We start from the raw sequence: 16838 nt of genomic DNA, 5'->3' as shown, positions 1-16838 counted from the left end.
ATATGTGTTTATCACCTTGAGAACTGGACCGTTCATAACCACAGACATAGTCTAGATCACAAGCAGCTTCATTCAGTGTTAGTTACAATATAGTTTCATTATGCTCCATTTCAGGTATCAGAAAAAAATTGGTACCTATGATAAGCAGCAGTGGGAAAAAACTATCGAGCAGCGGATCCTTCATGGTCTCACCCATGTTCCCAAGAAAACAGCTAAGCTGAAGACAGAACTTATAGATGTGGACCTGGTTAGAGGTATGTTATAGTGGTAATGATACTTGACAGGCTGTGGTTATGCTGAAGGAGATTAAGATATATTTTGCAACATTGTCAGATCACTTCCTGCTTCTAGTCAAGTGTTGGTTAGACAGGAGCAGCTAATTGTAGTTGAATGTGTGCATCCTGTTAATCATTAAAATTTAATTACAAAGCTAAAATAAAGTAAACTTGCCAGTTCATTTGTTCTAAAGCCTTATCATCGCTACTGCTATTGCCCATTTTCTTACTCTGTTACTATTTTTCACTTATTTTCGAGGATGACTTGAGCTCACAATTCTCCCCACAATACTGATCCCTACATTGCTACAGTCTTCAGTAGAGCTTTGTTGTACTTTGTTAACATCACAGAGTGGCTGCCCAGCATCTGCTTCTTGCTTGATATAACTGTAAAGTCTGAAAACTAGTCTCTCACACATTTTTATAACGGTTGCCTCCATATCCTTGGTCTGTCATTATGACTTAACACTGACACTAAAACTGAAACAAGAAAAATATGTGTATAATGTAGTAAATTTATCTATAATGTGGTGAGAGAACTCCTCTAATCTAGATAACTACAACTGAAACGGCACTGATTCATTTTGACGTATGGACAGTCTGTTGCTGCAGCACAGCCAAGCCCATCAGCCATAATCCGTGGCAAGTACTGTACTGTAGAACACTGTTAACCTAACTCCTATCCTCATAATATATTTCTGTCTCTCTCTACAATCCATCTTGATACTATCCCCCAGTCCCCTTCTTTGTCTTCCAAGCTGACATTTCACAAGAGTTTCCCCATCACAATTTTATATGTATTCCTCATCTTCCTCGCTGCATACCCAGCCCATCTAAGCTATGTCTTAACACTTCAATACCAACTGACCTGTATAAACCACACAATGCCCTGTTATGTAATATCCTAAATTGATCACTTCTTAGGTCTAAATATTTTATTGAGAATATTGTTCTCACTCACAATTTGTTTTCTAACCGTTTTGTGTTTTGGAGAGCATACAAAATAATAATAGTTTTTTAAACTAAATAATAAACATTTCCATTATGTATTCTCTGAAGTTCTTTAACCTCATTTATTTTTGTTAGTATTGTTCAGAGATACGTATAATAAAAGAGTCTCCAGTTATTTATTACATAGTGTTACGTATATGAGTGACTATAGACAAGGTATGGATTAGAGATTGGATTTGTTGACCACTTACAGGTTGTAACTACAAGTAATTATAGCACCATCACTGATCTGCACACTTTACAAATCAATACAGCACATGCTATTTCTTCATTATGCTGTATCATTATCCATTGATATTTTGGCTAGAGTGGGTTGTCCTGTCAGAATGGTTTGTCCCTCTCTTCAGCAGCTTCATTTTTATGCTCTCAGAGGATCCTGTATTTTGAAGTGTAATGCAAGTGTCCATACTGCTGTGTCATTAATTTAACCGACTTTCTTGTAGTATTTGTACTCTCAGATCATGCTTAATATTGTGGTTTAAAGTTATAAAATCAATATTATACATTGACTGACAATTTTATATGTTTTTTCTTAGAACAGAAACATAATTTGGAACTTGGATTAATATGATTTTGCCACTAATATGACTTAATAACAAAATCTTGAATTTACTCTAGGTTCATCATTTCCCAAGGCCAAGCCAAAACATGGCCTTTTGACAGTTACTAGGTTAGCAGCATTGCGACTCTTCTTGCTGCCTGCTTACAGTCGGTGGTGGATCCAGCAGACATCATCCAGAGTGTTCTGCCTTCTGCTCCTCTTATATATATTACAGCTATTCAATATGGCACTTTACTGTTTCTGCTGCACCAATTATACTGAAGAAGATTCAGCTGAGGTAGGTGAATTTCTTTAATGAGCAAAGGGAATCACTTTATTGTACATTTTTATTGGTACTTGATAAAAATTGAGATTTTGAAATTTTTTGAATAGTGAAAATGTAAATTGTGGTCTTTCTGTGTATGACCCTACATAATCTGGTAGATGGTTACCAGTGTTTCTGAAGAACTTCTGCCTCTGTCTTCTCTTCTGAAGTTAGAGGCAGCAGGTTGCTCCAAAATGTTCATAACCATCTATGAGACTGTGTTCCCTAATAAAGAAAACAATGGTATTCATTCACACTCTTTAAATTATTAAATATTGGACATAAATTGCATTTCTTTCAAAATTCCAGTTAATCTTTGCCTGTTTAAACTCTATTACATAAATGGTACAGCATACGAGGGGGTACCCAAAAGAAACTGAACTTATTTTTTATTAAACTTATTTATTCAAATTTTAAACACAAACCTTCAATCCCCTTCAAAGTACTCTCCACTTACACTAATAGTCTAGTCTTTTATTCCATTTTTCAAAACATTGTCTAAATTCATCTTTTGAGATGCTTGACAGCGTCTCCGTCGTTTTTTCCTTCACCTCAGCAACTTCAGCAAAACGCTTTCCTTTCATGTCTCTTTTCATTCGAGGAAACAAAAAAAAGTCGCACGGGGCAAGGTCGGGTGAGTATGGAGGGTGAGGAACAGGGGTCATACCATTTTTTGTCAAGAATTGTCGTACAGACAGGGCTGTGTGAGCAAGGGCATTGTCATGATGGAAAAACCAGTCACCCGACTGCTCCAAGTCACTCCCGACAACTCCACAATTTCTTCAATGGTCCATCGTCAATCTTCCTTGATGATTTCACGAATTTTTTCAACATTTTCATGTGTTCGGGCCGTGGAAGGACGACCAGAATGAGGTTTGCCATCAATTGACATTTCACCATTTTTGAAACGGGAAAACCACTCAAACACTTTGAGTTTTCCCCATAGCATCGTCCTTGTACGCCGTTTTTAACATTTCAAGAGTTTCTGTTCCACTTTTCCCGAGCAAAAAGCAGAATTTCATCGCCGCACGAAAATCAGCCATTGCAAAAACAGTTGTCACTATAAACTCTGCCGAAACTAGTCCTTACCTTCTGAAGCAACGGTAGTCAGCTTATCGACTTAGGAATGTTAGCTCTATGCGCTCACAGCGGCAAAACGTGGTACTACAAAAGCTCTGCCCACAAAAAAATTAGTTCGGTTTCTTTTGGGTACCCCATCGTAGAGTCATCTCTCTGTTTTCCTTACATACACATTTTATTTTGGCATTTCCATGATCCTTTTTATAGGCTGTAAACAAACTTTATGTGCCATTTCCATAAGTGCACTGCTTCTCTCTGGTTACATCTATGTCAAGTAGTTTTTATCTGCTGTTATCACTAAATAATGCCAAACCTGGGGCTGCCTATGTAGCCTTGAATGATTTAGCAGGAGCTTATTCAGAATACCCAGATAAATAATTTCTTATTATTTTTCATCTCAAATTTTAGCTTGGACATTGCAATCTGATGACAAGAATAGTTTATGCAGCCCATGAGTGATGAGTATGTAAAACCCAAATTCTTTTGAACTTTTTGGTGTATGCTTGAATTCTATGAAAACATGCTGCTGATTTTCTAGAAATATGCAGTATGTAATTGCATGACTTCTGTAATTTTCAAGAAATTCAATTTATCATTAGTGATCATTATCGTAAGCTGTTAAATGACAAGATAATTTCTTATTTTAACACTTTCCGTTCGTCACGTTTAGAAAAATTTCCGCAGCCAGGTCATGGGGTTTTTAAATGCCTGCTGAGCCGCTAAGTGAACTGTTTTGCCCGAAAAGTTGGTGCAGCGAGGGCCTGTAGTTAAAAAGCCAAATGTTTCCTTACGTTTTTGATTGTCCATTTCTTGGGCCAACTCAACACTGTATAATATCTGTCAGTGAAGTGGTGGTAATCTTCAATACCAGACACATTGAGTCATAGTCTGTCCATCAAGGAAAGAACTGTTATTGAAATGAACGGTTTTTCAGAATATGGTAAGTTACACATGTCACCCATAAGTTTTCCATAATTTGGAATTATACTGTGAACATAGCCATTGTCACTGTCAGCTAATGCAAATAATCTGATGCCCCTCTTTGTTGATTTCTTTGGATTGTAAGTTTCAAAAATGATTTTGTGCTTGAACCCAACTGATTCATCTATTACAATGTTTTTACCTGGCACAAAATTTTTCTGAAATTGTTTCTCTTTATGTTTTATCACCCCATATACTTCCTTGTCTCTCTGAGAGCCTGACTGCTTTACTCAGTGGCATCATTTCCCCACATGCATCATCGCACATTGTCACAGTCTTCCCACCCACCAACGCGCAACAACACTTGCTTCACTCCCACTCTCACTCTCACTTTCTGATATTTTGTTGCTCAATTCTTCACTCACAATTTTTTCCTTCAGTTTTCAAATTAATCTCATCAGTGTAGTCAATATCGAGTTCTTCACTTAACATATCACTACTTGGTTCTTCATCTGCATCACACAAGACGTTATATCTAATTTCTTCAATCTAGAGGGCTGTTATTCACCTTAAAGTGAAGGACGTGATATGCTGTAATGTATAAATGGCATTCATTCCTCAAGAAGTTCAAATTATGATTTTCAGATTGCAGAAGGAGGCAGACAAAACATTCATGCACATGTTGGTATAGTCTACAGTGCAAACTAGTGACATATCGCAATATGACCGCAGAAACACAAAACAAACTTTGTTGATAAAGTATTCACATTTGTCCATGGAAGCACAGTCACCATATCAATTATATATCAACACTGGACTGGAAATGGTTAAGGTTATTCGCCTAGAAGGACTGAGAGAACTATCAGGATAGCTAGTCTGCAGGCTAAGATTCGAACCCATGGCCTCCTAGATATTACATTGGTCATGATAATTGATAAAAATTCTCTTTATAATTGGTCAATGAGTTTTCCTCAGTTGTACCCATAAATGCCACTTCCAGTTGCAGTAGTCAAAGCGCTTATGAGGACGCACACATTATTTTATTGCAGCAACATGTGTCTGCTTCAGAGGTGTTGGTTCCAGGAGCTATGATGTTGGTTCTGAGCTTGATCCATTCCCAGATTATTTCAACACACACTGGACCAACAACGGACCCTGCTGGCGGAAAGTCTCGACGAGTGAAACGCACTAAACGGCGCCTTCTCTTCCCATCTCGCTCACGTACAGTATGTAAGTTACCTGATTTTAAAATATCAAATAAACAACAGATGTCCTAGAAGTTATTGATTATCAGCTGAAAGGAAGGAGGTTGAGAGGACAACTGTTGAAGAGCTGGGAGGACCAGTTTAACTAACCCAGGAACTGGAACAGAACAGAAGGTCCAGCCCTTGTAGGTGGTGGTGCTGGTGGTGACAAGATATCCAAACCTCCCACTTTAGAATTAGGATGAGTTAATCATTTCATTGTCCTTCTCCAATAGGAATCCCTAATTATTGTTACAGGGACATGAGTTTATGGACACTTGCAGAAGGAGTTTAGTGTGAATCGTTGTTGAGCATTTTTCACTTCATGAGGTTCCAATTTAAAAGCTAACTGCAGTCTGAATGACAATAATAAAATGTGTATTTTGTTGGTTGAATTATGAATTATTTTTCAGTTAATAAACAAAGGGGCAAACATGAATAGCATTGATTAAAACACATGGTAATGAATGTCCTTGCAGCTTATATTTTTAGTTTTATAAATGCAGATACTTCATTTTTATCATTTATATATATTAATTAGTTTTTGCTTTTTTATATTTTTGTGTGTTTGTTTCCATGTGAAAGAAGTCCATCAGTAATATTGCAGCATATTTTTGAAGTATATTTATGTATTACAGGCTCTGACTCGAAATCATCTCCTGATACTGGCTCAGATAAGGCTGGTTCTGTGGGAGAGCTAGGTGGAAGTAAATTTAGTAAGCGAATGCAGTTAAGGAGGTAAGGACCATCCATGTTTAATTGTTATTCAGTGAAAGAAGGTTAATCTGACTAGCAGGAATATACATTTTCCTGCGCAGTTAATTTTGCCTCAGAAGTCTTCATGGATTTCCATAGCAAAACAAAACATTGTTTATGTAAATAACTTTACCATTTCATAGAATACACCCATCTTTTAGAGATCAGACTTTAGAAGAAAATATTTTATTGTATGTATTTAAAACTAAGATTCGGCAGTAGAATAGACTCTTGGTTATTCATTTTGTGGATTAACTATGGGATTTTTAGAACCCCTTAGCGATTTAAACATTTCTTGTTATATCTTTTTCAGTAATATTTATCAGCAGTGCTTTACAATGATTTGCAGTATGTTGTATGTCTTCTTAATCTGTCACAACTTTCTGAATTATTCTGTGTCATGTAGACCCATTGCTAGACAATGACCACAAAACAAGCAATTCTACAACACAGCCATTGCTAAGTAACAGCTCTGCAAACAAGCATGTTTCCATAGCAACGAGAGAACACAGCATTATTCAAAGAGACTTTTTCTACGTGGTGTGTGCCAAGATGTTATAATCAGGACCAGATGGCAGTTGCATTGTCAGTAGGACTAACATTAAACTTTAAATGCCGGACTTCTGAAATAGTGGTAAGCCTGAGCTGGCCGTAGTTTATTTAAATGCCCGTTGCTACTCTGTGTTTAAATGTCCATTCCTGTTAGGGCGCTTAAACAATTTTAAGCCCTGTGTTTAAAAATGCTGTATCTAACTCAATTTTTATAATACATGGATGGAATTAACTTTGTTTGTATCAGCAAAGAACATAGTGTCGCATATTATAACGGAAGATTTAAATTTTTTTATACAAAGTTTTATACTCTATTTTCAAGTTTTTGTCTTTTAATTTTGATGCATACTGCAAAAATGGTTTCCCAGTTCTTCACAGAGTTGTTCTGCATTATAAATTCATTTCTGTTTGTAACACTTGACAAATTTTAGCAGTCCCTGGTGTCATGAAACAGATGGAAGCAATAAAATCATTTAGCTGTGCTAGCACTGCTTACACTCTTCAGATTTTCGAATCTTTTGACTGAAGGACAGAAGAATGAAAGAATGGCCATTCAAAAGAAAGCTAGAGGAGTCCCTTTTTCAGTGCTAAAACCTTCTGTTATAGCTGCAAGAGATTCTTGCCCTTTCTAGGGTCATGAACAGACAGTTGCATCGTGGCTGAGTTATAGAGTGTGATCTGTTTTCTGAGCATTCACAGTGAAATCGAATACTGTAGTTTCATTTCAGCCTATATATACATCAAGCAGGTAACAACAAAAAAGGTATGTACATCGAATTTTACTATATATTTTTAACACATTAATCTGCAGAATCTGCGTAAAAGTACGGCTCATGGATGAGTTTGGGCCCAACTGGCCAAAACATGGTACTTTGGCCACGACGACCCTACTCATCATGGGCCCAAATGGGGCACTTCGGCACTTAAAGGTTAAACTAACCTTCCAGAAATCACTAATTAGATAAGTAATGACTAACACATTGTATTTCAGTGTAATGATGGATGCATAGTATCAGATAATTGTGGTATGTTCCCAGCTGTAAAATTTGTTATGCAGTTTCATGTAATGATTGTAATTTCTCTGTATACACCACTGTGTTGTAGATTCAGTTTCTGTTCCATGTGTTTCAGGTCCTCGGCAGAGATTATACGTAGGCGAGTTGTTGCTTGGGATATTTCTGGGAAAGGAAAACATGAGAGTCATCATCGCCAAGAACTTGAGAAAGACAAATGTTCCAAGTTAGGAGAACAGAATCAGGCAACAAGAGGTGTCTCAGCCAGCACTGGTACAGTGTTCTCGAGGCAGCAAGTCAGGTACATTGCTTTCAGAATTATGTTACTCATGCATTGAGATAACATAATGAGACCATCTTATTGACACTGGGAGAAGCTACTGTAAATTAGGCAGGATAATATCTCTTACTGGTATCATATAGTAACAGATTCCATTGTAAAGGATCATCCTTGGATAGTTTATTGTTTTGTTGAAAATTTCATGCTGTTAGGCAACCTGAAGGTTCATCACCATCATCACAGAGTCCACCATTTGATCATAGTCTGATATCCTCATCCAGCTCCGTTTGTCTCACTTCTCATAACCTCTTTCTCCAATATATCTTTTTCCATCTGTGACTAGTAGGTCTCCCAAGTGGGAACATTTCTCCTGTTTATTTTAGGCTGATAAAAAGTGAAACCCATGTTGAATGTTCTGGAATCACAAGAAGGGAACATGCCTCTGTTCGTTTTGGACTAATAAAACGTGAAAGGAATGGTGTATATTTTTGGCTAATTGGAAAGCAAAAAATGCTCTTCAAAAGATGAGCCCAGTTGATCATGCTGTTACGAATTTTTGTAATGTACGTAATTGTATTAAGATGATTAAATTAAGAATTCATGAAAGGAGCAGTACATGTTCAATGTGTGGAAGAAATGGTAATGCATGCAACAAAAATTTTGATCAGAAAATATCAAGTAGAGTTTGGAAGTATATACTGAATTGTACTGACTTAGAATGTTGTTCAGTGGTGTGATTTTTAGTGAGCATAGCAATGAACGTTAAGTGTCCATAAAAACAACGAACATCTTGACTAGCTGAGTGACCACAAACTATTCAAAGAAGACTCTTCACAGTGGAATTAGGTAATTACTTCAGTAACTTTTTTCAAATTCATATTTGGTTTCAAATGGTGTAATTTAACCACGCCTTTCACTGCTGCATGTTTGGCTGTAGATTACAGGTGGTGCCACCGGATAGAGAGGCACGAGCGCAGCGTGAGGCCACACCCCTTGATGACGATGGATTTGAGAGTCTGAATGGAAATGGTTCCAGTGAGAATGGTGACGAAGCAGCAGAGGATACCGAGGAAGCAGGACAAATGCAGAGTGAGATTTCCGAGGACCTCAGTACACAGACCAGATCTTCCTTGAACTGGAAGTCATCTGTCCAAGACGTTGCCAGCTTTTCTATCACAGACAAGACTCAGAATGAAAGAAATCGCTCAGCTTTAAACTACAGCGGTCAGAGGTCTGAAGGATCCCTGAAAGATGCAAAACTCCCAACTTCAGATATTGCAGTACCAATGGTACAGATCACTCAGCACAAAGATATGTTAATGTCATTTGATGAACAGCAGTCAACTATAGAAAGGGATGCAAATTGCGAGTGTCTCGTGAATAATACTTGTATTGATGAAGTAGCCAGACTATTGGAACTTCTAGAATCTATTGAAACTAAGTGTGAAGTACCAGAGGATACCTGTAATAACAATACTCAAAATTTGGTGGTTAATTCATCTGGAAAGTGTGATAGTGGCAGCATCCAAGGGAAGACTGTAATTAAAGAAAAGGAACATGCGAGATTGAGTGAGTCGTCAACAGAAGAACAGCCTGCCAAATTCAGACATTTTTGGATGCAAGACACCACATCATGCAGGAGCCCTAGTTCAGATACTAATCATGCAGACTCTGATACTGACATCACAGACACTGAAATTAGAGGCAAATCACCTCAGGTAATGCTTATATATCTAGTTGTGGTCTCGCAATTATGCAGAATGTGTATATCTCTCTCTCTGTTAGTATGAAGAAGTAATTCATGTTCTTTAAGGATCAGGTACCACTTCTTGTGTCCGTTAGCTTGAATTCTGCTCAGTACCAAATCAGAACCTCTTTTCCATTTTATAACCTGATATCAAAAGTCATGGGGTAGTGGTTAATACTCCTGCTATACATGGGTTTGAATGATGACTGTGAGACCAATTATCTTGAGAGGATTCTTTATGTGGTTATCCTCTATCTCCTTGTAAACTGCAGGATAGTATTTTTTAGACTGGGATCTTCCACATTATGACAATGTGTAGGCTCATTTGAAGTGGTCAGTGTTTTGGAGTATCATGCTTCCTCCTTCAGCATATCCATGTTCTTATACTGTGAAAATGGAAGCAGCAGGTTCCTGTGAAATATTGATAACCACGTAGGATACTGCATGGTGGCAAGTCCTTGAGGACCACAATCTAAATTTTTGCTGCCAGGGAACTCTCAAGTCTCATGTATGATACTTTAAATTGGTACTGGCCAACTCTTTGCATGTCTTCCATAGTTCCATTTAACACTGTATAACCTATCCAATTAAAAAGGTAATGGTATCCCTGTAACAGGCCATGAAGGACCATAGGGTTGTGAGACGTTGAGGCTCCCACATTTTCCCTAGACAGTCTGCTTACAGAGACAGTAAGGTTGTTAGCCTTGTGCCCTGGCTGTCCTTTACCCCCCATAAAGATTCCTGGTACACATTTATGTTTGAGGTTGAGTCAACCCCAGGGCCACAGTGTGGCTGGAAAGATCAGATAAATTGAAAAAATCCACCTCATCAGGACTATGGTTGTACCACAGTGCCTCGATCAACTACACTACCACATGCCCCTATTAAGTAAACTAATATGTGATAGCCTAATCCGTTTTTCACTTCACTGTTAGAATGTGTTCTTACAAAACTTTCAGAAGTGAATATATACTGGGGAGGTTATATCAGACTGTTTATAAGTCTATGTGTATGTTTCATCATGGAAACCACATGATGGATTTCAGTGACATAACATATTGAAGGTTGTCAAGTTATATTTTAGTACATATTGGTTAATTATAACACCTACTTTACAGGAAGCCAAATTTGAACTTAAGTGTTTAAATAACTCACGGAAAGAACTTGCAAATGATATAAAATTGTGCACATAAATGCAGTTTATATGTATCATAATTAAATGATACAGAGTTCATGGCTTCTTTAATGATCTCATCTTTGCTTTCATTTGGTTATTTTGTCCAAGATATTGTTAGATGAAGACATGAGCATTGGTATAATAATTGCAGTGTCAAGCAATTTGGAGAGAACTCCATGGCCTGTAGTCCACAAGCGAAATATACCGACTGAGTAACTGCCGCTTGTCAGTAAAGTTAGTGCCAACTTTTGCAGATAGAGGGTGTCACGTGGTCAGCGCAATGGATCCCCATGGCCGTTAATCTCGGTTTTCTAGACCAGAGCCGCTACTTTTCCATTCAGATAGCTCCTCGATTATCTAATTGCGAGAGAAACAGAAACAAAATTGCTAGTACATTCAGGCCAGGGCTACATATACCACCAGTCTCAGGCCAGCATATTTCTGGATCCCTGGTTTGTATATAAATAGTTCGGCACCACTTTTGTATCAAGCATATATCCTTTAAGAGACGGGCCATTTAAATTCCCGTAATGGCAGCAGGCCGGAGTTAATTTAAATTTCTGCCATTGTAGAGTATTAAAAATTGTAAGCATGTTACTGAAAATGCTGTGATTTCTACAATTTTTATGATAAACGAACGAAATAAACGCTGCTTTTATCTAGGAAGAATATAGAATCAGATATTGTAATTTACAGATTTTAAAATCTGTAAAAATTGTTACACTGATTCCAAAAAAAAAATTGTTTCCCATTTTCGAGCGTCTGTCCCCAAATATGCATACCGTTTCTGCAGTATAAATGCATGCTGTTGACATCCTGTCTTACTATGTCTTATCTGGCAATAGGGGAAGAAGTTTATGTTTGTATTGCACATTCTCCAGTCATGTCGGAACCTTTCTGTATGCACGAGTGTGGGGGCGAAGTCTTATCGTACTTTGTCCTTCAGAAACTCTGACTGTGTATAATTCAGACTAACCACACAGAGGTACTGTTCTCAGAATAGCCCCTTTGCTCATCGCCACTTTCAGAGTCGTCTGTACCGCATTCTGAATTGGTGTTATTTATTAGCGGCCTCTCAATTTCGGCTTCCTCCATGCGAAATGAGGCCATGGTGGATAGTTAAAATTGCGATGTTTTATAAGCGTTACGATTAGAGGAGGCCACTTGACATCACTGGCCGACTGCCTCTAATATGAGACTGAGGTGTCATCGTATGTGGTCTTCGCGTGGGAAACGGAGTTACATCTGGACAAAGCGCATGAATTGCGACATCAGACTCTGCATTCAGTTAGATGACACAGGAGGGAAGACTGTCTACTTATAAAGTGGGTGCCCAAAAATTATGTAAGTAGAACAAGAATTTCTGTCTTAAAATTAGATTTTAAAACACTGTGCACACGCATGGACTGCGCGTACCCATACGGTCTCGCACGGCCACTCGGCTACACTTTAAATGTCTCCATACAGTGTCAATAGGCTCTTAAAGGATATATTATATTATGATTGGTCTGATAACCCTGTTATAGTTATATTTATTACAGTGATGGCAAGCTTTCAGTTTCCTTTATTATCTTGAAATTTAATTATGCTATGAATACATTTTGACTCTCTCTAGACCTTCATAATGAGAAATTATGTTTCATTGCTCGTGAATTAATCTCCTTTCAATTTGGAAAGATCATGAAATTATTTTTCTGAAATTAAAATTGTTTGATGAAGATTGGTTTTAGTTGTTTTGTAAGGGGAAAACAGCATATCTTTTTTTAGTGTGTGAGTGATGTGCGTTAATGCAGTTTTTATCCTGACCTTAACAGAAGGAACGACTTCTCACACGCCGAACTGTATCTCAGACTTTGCAACTGTCATGTGGACAGCAGCAGAGAGGAAGACTAGCGGAGAGTAGCTACAATAGCAGCTGTGAGAGTGAAGAAGGTGAAACACTTTCATCACCTGGTACAGGAGGCAGTTGTCCTCTTCTCACAGAGGGCACTACCTCAGCTGGTGAGTGGATTGGCATCACAACCAACAGTGAGGATTGCAGCTACAGCTCAGAACTAGAAGAGTCAGACAGCCAGCATGAGTGTAATGTTCGGGACAACATTGAGCTCAATGATCATCCTTTTGCCTGGGAATTTGAGCTGGTAACTATACTGCCATAGATAGAGATTGCATTGAACATCATGATCAAGTAGTTACCACTCCTGCTTCATATTCAGCAGACCCTGAGTTTCAGACTTGGCCAGAAGAGTTTTTCTGATTGAGGTTTCTCATGATTTCCTTATTTGATTCAGACCAGTGCTGGGATAGTACATTAGTACCTTAGAAGAAGCCAGAGCTACATCTATGTCCTTCACAACGTATACTACAATTTCATCCAGGGATTTTGCAAAGCATTATTAAATAAATTAATAATCAGTCAACTGGAACTACAGTTGTTTTGTATGGGTGTGAAACATGACTTGGTTTGAGAAGGGAACCCTGAATGCAAATACTGGATATCAGAGTGCTCAGAAAGGTTCTTTGACTAAAGAGGAATGAAATAGAGAATGAATCATGTATTGTAACAAGGAACTTTGTGATGTATACAGGTTGCCTGGCATTGTTAGGTTAGTGAAGTCAAGGAGATTATGAACAGCAGGATATTGCAAAATAGAAATGTATAATGACTGACTAAAATGTCAGTGAACCAACCAAAATGCTAAATGACTGAGTTGAGCTGAACATCTTGAGTGTTTCTGTTTATGTGTTTCAGTCGCCTACCGTAATCCTGAGCCCCAGCTGTGCTGCTTCTGACAGAGGTAAGTTACATGGTTTTGTCAGTGATGTGCTAGATGTGGGGCAGTGTTCACATTATGGATATTGCCTTGTTATTTCAGTGAGCTGCACTATGTGGGAGAGTAGTGATGTAAAGAAGGCTGACCTGTCAGTATTAGACATCAGTTCTGCCATCATAGGGCGAGTAGAGTCCATGCCAGAAAATATGGACTACTTCTATGTGGGTAAGTTGTTTAATACCCTTTGCATTACAGATTTGCATGGGTGAAATTATCTTCTTTAAGCCCTTCTTTAGAAGATAAACTGCTTGGCTGTGAAGTATGTTTCATTGCATTTTTTACATAATTTGTGGATATGCTTGAGCTATCTCCATACAAGGTGTCACTTTCTTGCTTACAGTGGGTTGTATTTTTCCTATTGTACCAGCCCCAGATGATAGGTGAGGGTGATTGTGGAGCAATTGGTGGAATGAGGATTGGCAGGGGAAACCGAAGTACTTGGAGAAAACCTGCCCCAGTGCCACTTTGTCCACCACAAATCCCACTTGACCAGACCCGGGATCAAACCTGGGCCACCGCGATGGGAAGCAAGCGACTAACCGCTTAAGCTATGGCGCAGCCTTACAGTGGGTTGTAAGTAATTGCTGTTGGATTGAAAAGGCTGAGTGTAGAGTTTGGTTGGTTGCCAGTACTGTACTGATCTGTGACTGCTGTGTTTTCTGGGTCCTATTGAGATTTTAAGAGATACTTGAAGTTCAGAACAGGAGGAAAGTACTTTGGAGTCAAATACAGACTGCATCTTCATGCCCAGAATACATGATTGATTAGTGGTAATTTATAATTACATGAATCTTATGAATTTTATCACACTGTGATTTAGCTGCACATATTTGCAAATAAGCATCAGCATGAAAAGTAGCATTGATTCTAGAATCCTTATATCATTTAGTAACTTTGCACCACCTTTCATTTTCAGTTAAACAGTTTATAATTGTTAAATAATTGCATAAATGGTCGCTGAACTAGATTAATAATTACTAGTAAGTTTGGATTATTCTTACATGATCCAGGAGTATTGATGGCAATAATTCTTGCGTTGCTGCCCTCTTTGTGTCGACTGAGTGATGTGGCCCATGAAGTTCCCTCAAGCACAGATTCTGCACCTCCTGCTGCTGTTTCAGTAACAGTGGTGGAAATGACTGGCTCACTACTGTCAAGCCTTTCAGGTTCACTTATGGTACTGATGAATGCTGCACTGGGAGACACTTTGTGGTGAGTCAAAGTAAACATTTCCTTCATGTACTGAAATAAGACCATGTCATGACCAAGATCACACAGTTTTCACTTGTATGTTGAATGATTCCCTCCATCTGATGAGAGCTTTCTGTTATCCACCATTCAGCACAAACCTCTACGTGCCCTTTTTTTTTTTTTTTTTTGAGACTGAATGGTTTTTCTTGTAGCTCTAAGGGAGACAAGGGTACGGTGGAACCACATTTTTTCCCTTAATTTCTGGAACCAAAATTTGCAATGAGAACATTTAAAAAAGGTGTTAGCTTCAGCAGTCTTATCCTGTATACTGTACTCTTCCATGGCCAAGAGTGGAGTGAAACAGATACTATGATGCAGCACTCAGTGGTATACTAAGAAGAGTTATCTTTTTTTTTTAAGTTATGTTACAAGAGACTGGGCCAAAAATGGCTGAAGTGTACAACATGCATGAAGCAGCTGCATCACTTGTATTAGTTAAACATTTTATCAACGGAGAATGATAACGGCTTTCTTGTGCATGTTTTCAGGTTCTGATAAATTGAGGTCATCTTCAGTTATTGCTGTGACATGTTGTTATTCTTGGGAAAAATGAAGTTGACACCAGATAAGTGTCCTCTTGCCTTTACTTTGAATTTTACTGTGTATAAATTCAATGATTTCATATTTGGCTTTGTTGGTAGGGCGCGTACATTGATACTGATTGCCCTGTTTGAGCGCTGCATGCTGTCAACACTGTTCTTCTTCCTGCTAGCTGTAGCAGAACGGACATTCAAGCAACGTTTTTTATATGCAAAACTGTTCTCACACCTTACCTCATTTCGTCGTGCACGCAAGTCTGAGCTACCACACTTCCGCCTCAATAAAGTGCGGAACATCAAGACGTGGCTGTCAGTACGCTCCTATCTCAAGGTACAGTATATCAATGATGTGATAAAAAAACTCTGTCAGTTAATGTTTTATGGAAAGAGTAGAGAAGTGGAGAAGTGCGTAGGTTCTTCTGATTTCCTTTTGCTTCACATAGAAACATTACTGCAGTGTATGAAATACTTTATCATAGTGTCATGTTTTGTATTGTACTAGTAGTAGATGTTATAGGTCATCTGCACAATTATATATGAATTATAGTTAGGATTATAATTAGTCCTATTAGCAACAATTCTTGATTATATTGATGCAGTCATTTAATTATTCCTGATATAGTTATTATAGCTCCAATCATTGTATATGTGAGTTGATCACGTTTAATACTTTATTCTTTGTATGCACATCAGAGTCAGCTCCATACATTACTACACCACACAAGATCAACAATCATAGATACACAACAACCTAGATGAGATAGCACATCATCAACAGCGATGGACAAACACACACTGAAATGCAGACAGATCAAGGCATAACATTAGTGCATTGCTTTACATCATTAAGTGCTCACAATCTCATGACAGTCCTGCAGAGTATTATTTCATTTTAACTATCAGAAATTAGTTTTATGGAAAGGCCAACTGACATGAAGACAAAAGGTAAATATAAGAAAATAAACAGTTTTAACATCAAGAAAATCAGTGCAGCACTCCATATTACATGGTGCTCCAAAAGTACCCTAGATTTATAACATAACTCCATGGAGCTGGGTCTTTCTTCGGAACCTGCCAGTTACTTAGCTGCTCAAGAATTTTACAACATCAAGGTTCCTTAACTGTGTTCACCAGAGTTTAACCACTGATCCATGTCCCTGACGACACTGACCAACACTGACTGACTCACTGATTAGGTGATTACCGAATGAATGACCTTCAAGTAGTTACTATAGGATTCTGACAATGGTGTATAACACACAGAGATATTGGGTTTTTGGACTTTATCCATC

At 38.1% G+C, this 16838-nt stretch overlaps 1 protein-coding gene across 3 annotated transcripts in view; it reads left to right on the top strand.

Annotated features, from left to right (window-relative positions):
- Nucleotides 1–16838, top strand: part of LOC111864261 (putative homeodomain transcription factor) — a 41249-nt gene that overhangs the window by 12784 nt on the left and 11627 nt on the right. For all 3 annotated transcript variants that reach the window (XM_023851369.2, XM_023851370.2, XM_023851372.2), the window contains exons 3-13: nt 115–254; nt 1905–2125; nt 5203–5383; nt 6036–6135; nt 7837–8019; nt 8936–9716; nt 12737–13063; nt 13675–13720; nt 13799–13921; nt 14767–14968; nt 15649–15877. In XM_023851369.2, the coding sequence (XP_023707137.1) occupies nt 115–254; nt 1905–2125; nt 5203–5383; nt 6036–6135; nt 7837–8019; nt 8936–9716; nt 12737–13063; nt 13675–13720; nt 13799–13921; nt 14767–14968; nt 15649–15877 (2533 nt within the window). The remainder of the gene's footprint in view (nt 1–114; nt 255–1904; nt 2126–5202; nt 5384–6035; nt 6136–7836; nt 8020–8935; nt 9717–12736; nt 13064–13674; nt 13721–13798; nt 13922–14766; nt 14969–15648; nt 15878–16838) is intronic.

The sequence above is a fragment of the Cryptotermes secundus genome, unplaced genomic scaffold (assembly GCF_002891405.2).
Source record: "Cryptotermes secundus unplaced genomic scaffold, Csec_1.0 scaffold33, whole genome shotgun sequence".
Classification (NCBI taxonomy): domain Eukaryota; kingdom Metazoa; phylum Arthropoda; class Insecta; order Blattodea; family Kalotermitidae; genus Cryptotermes; species Cryptotermes secundus.
Note: the sequence above shows the minus strand (reverse complement) of the source record. Positions and strands in the feature narration are given on the sequence as shown.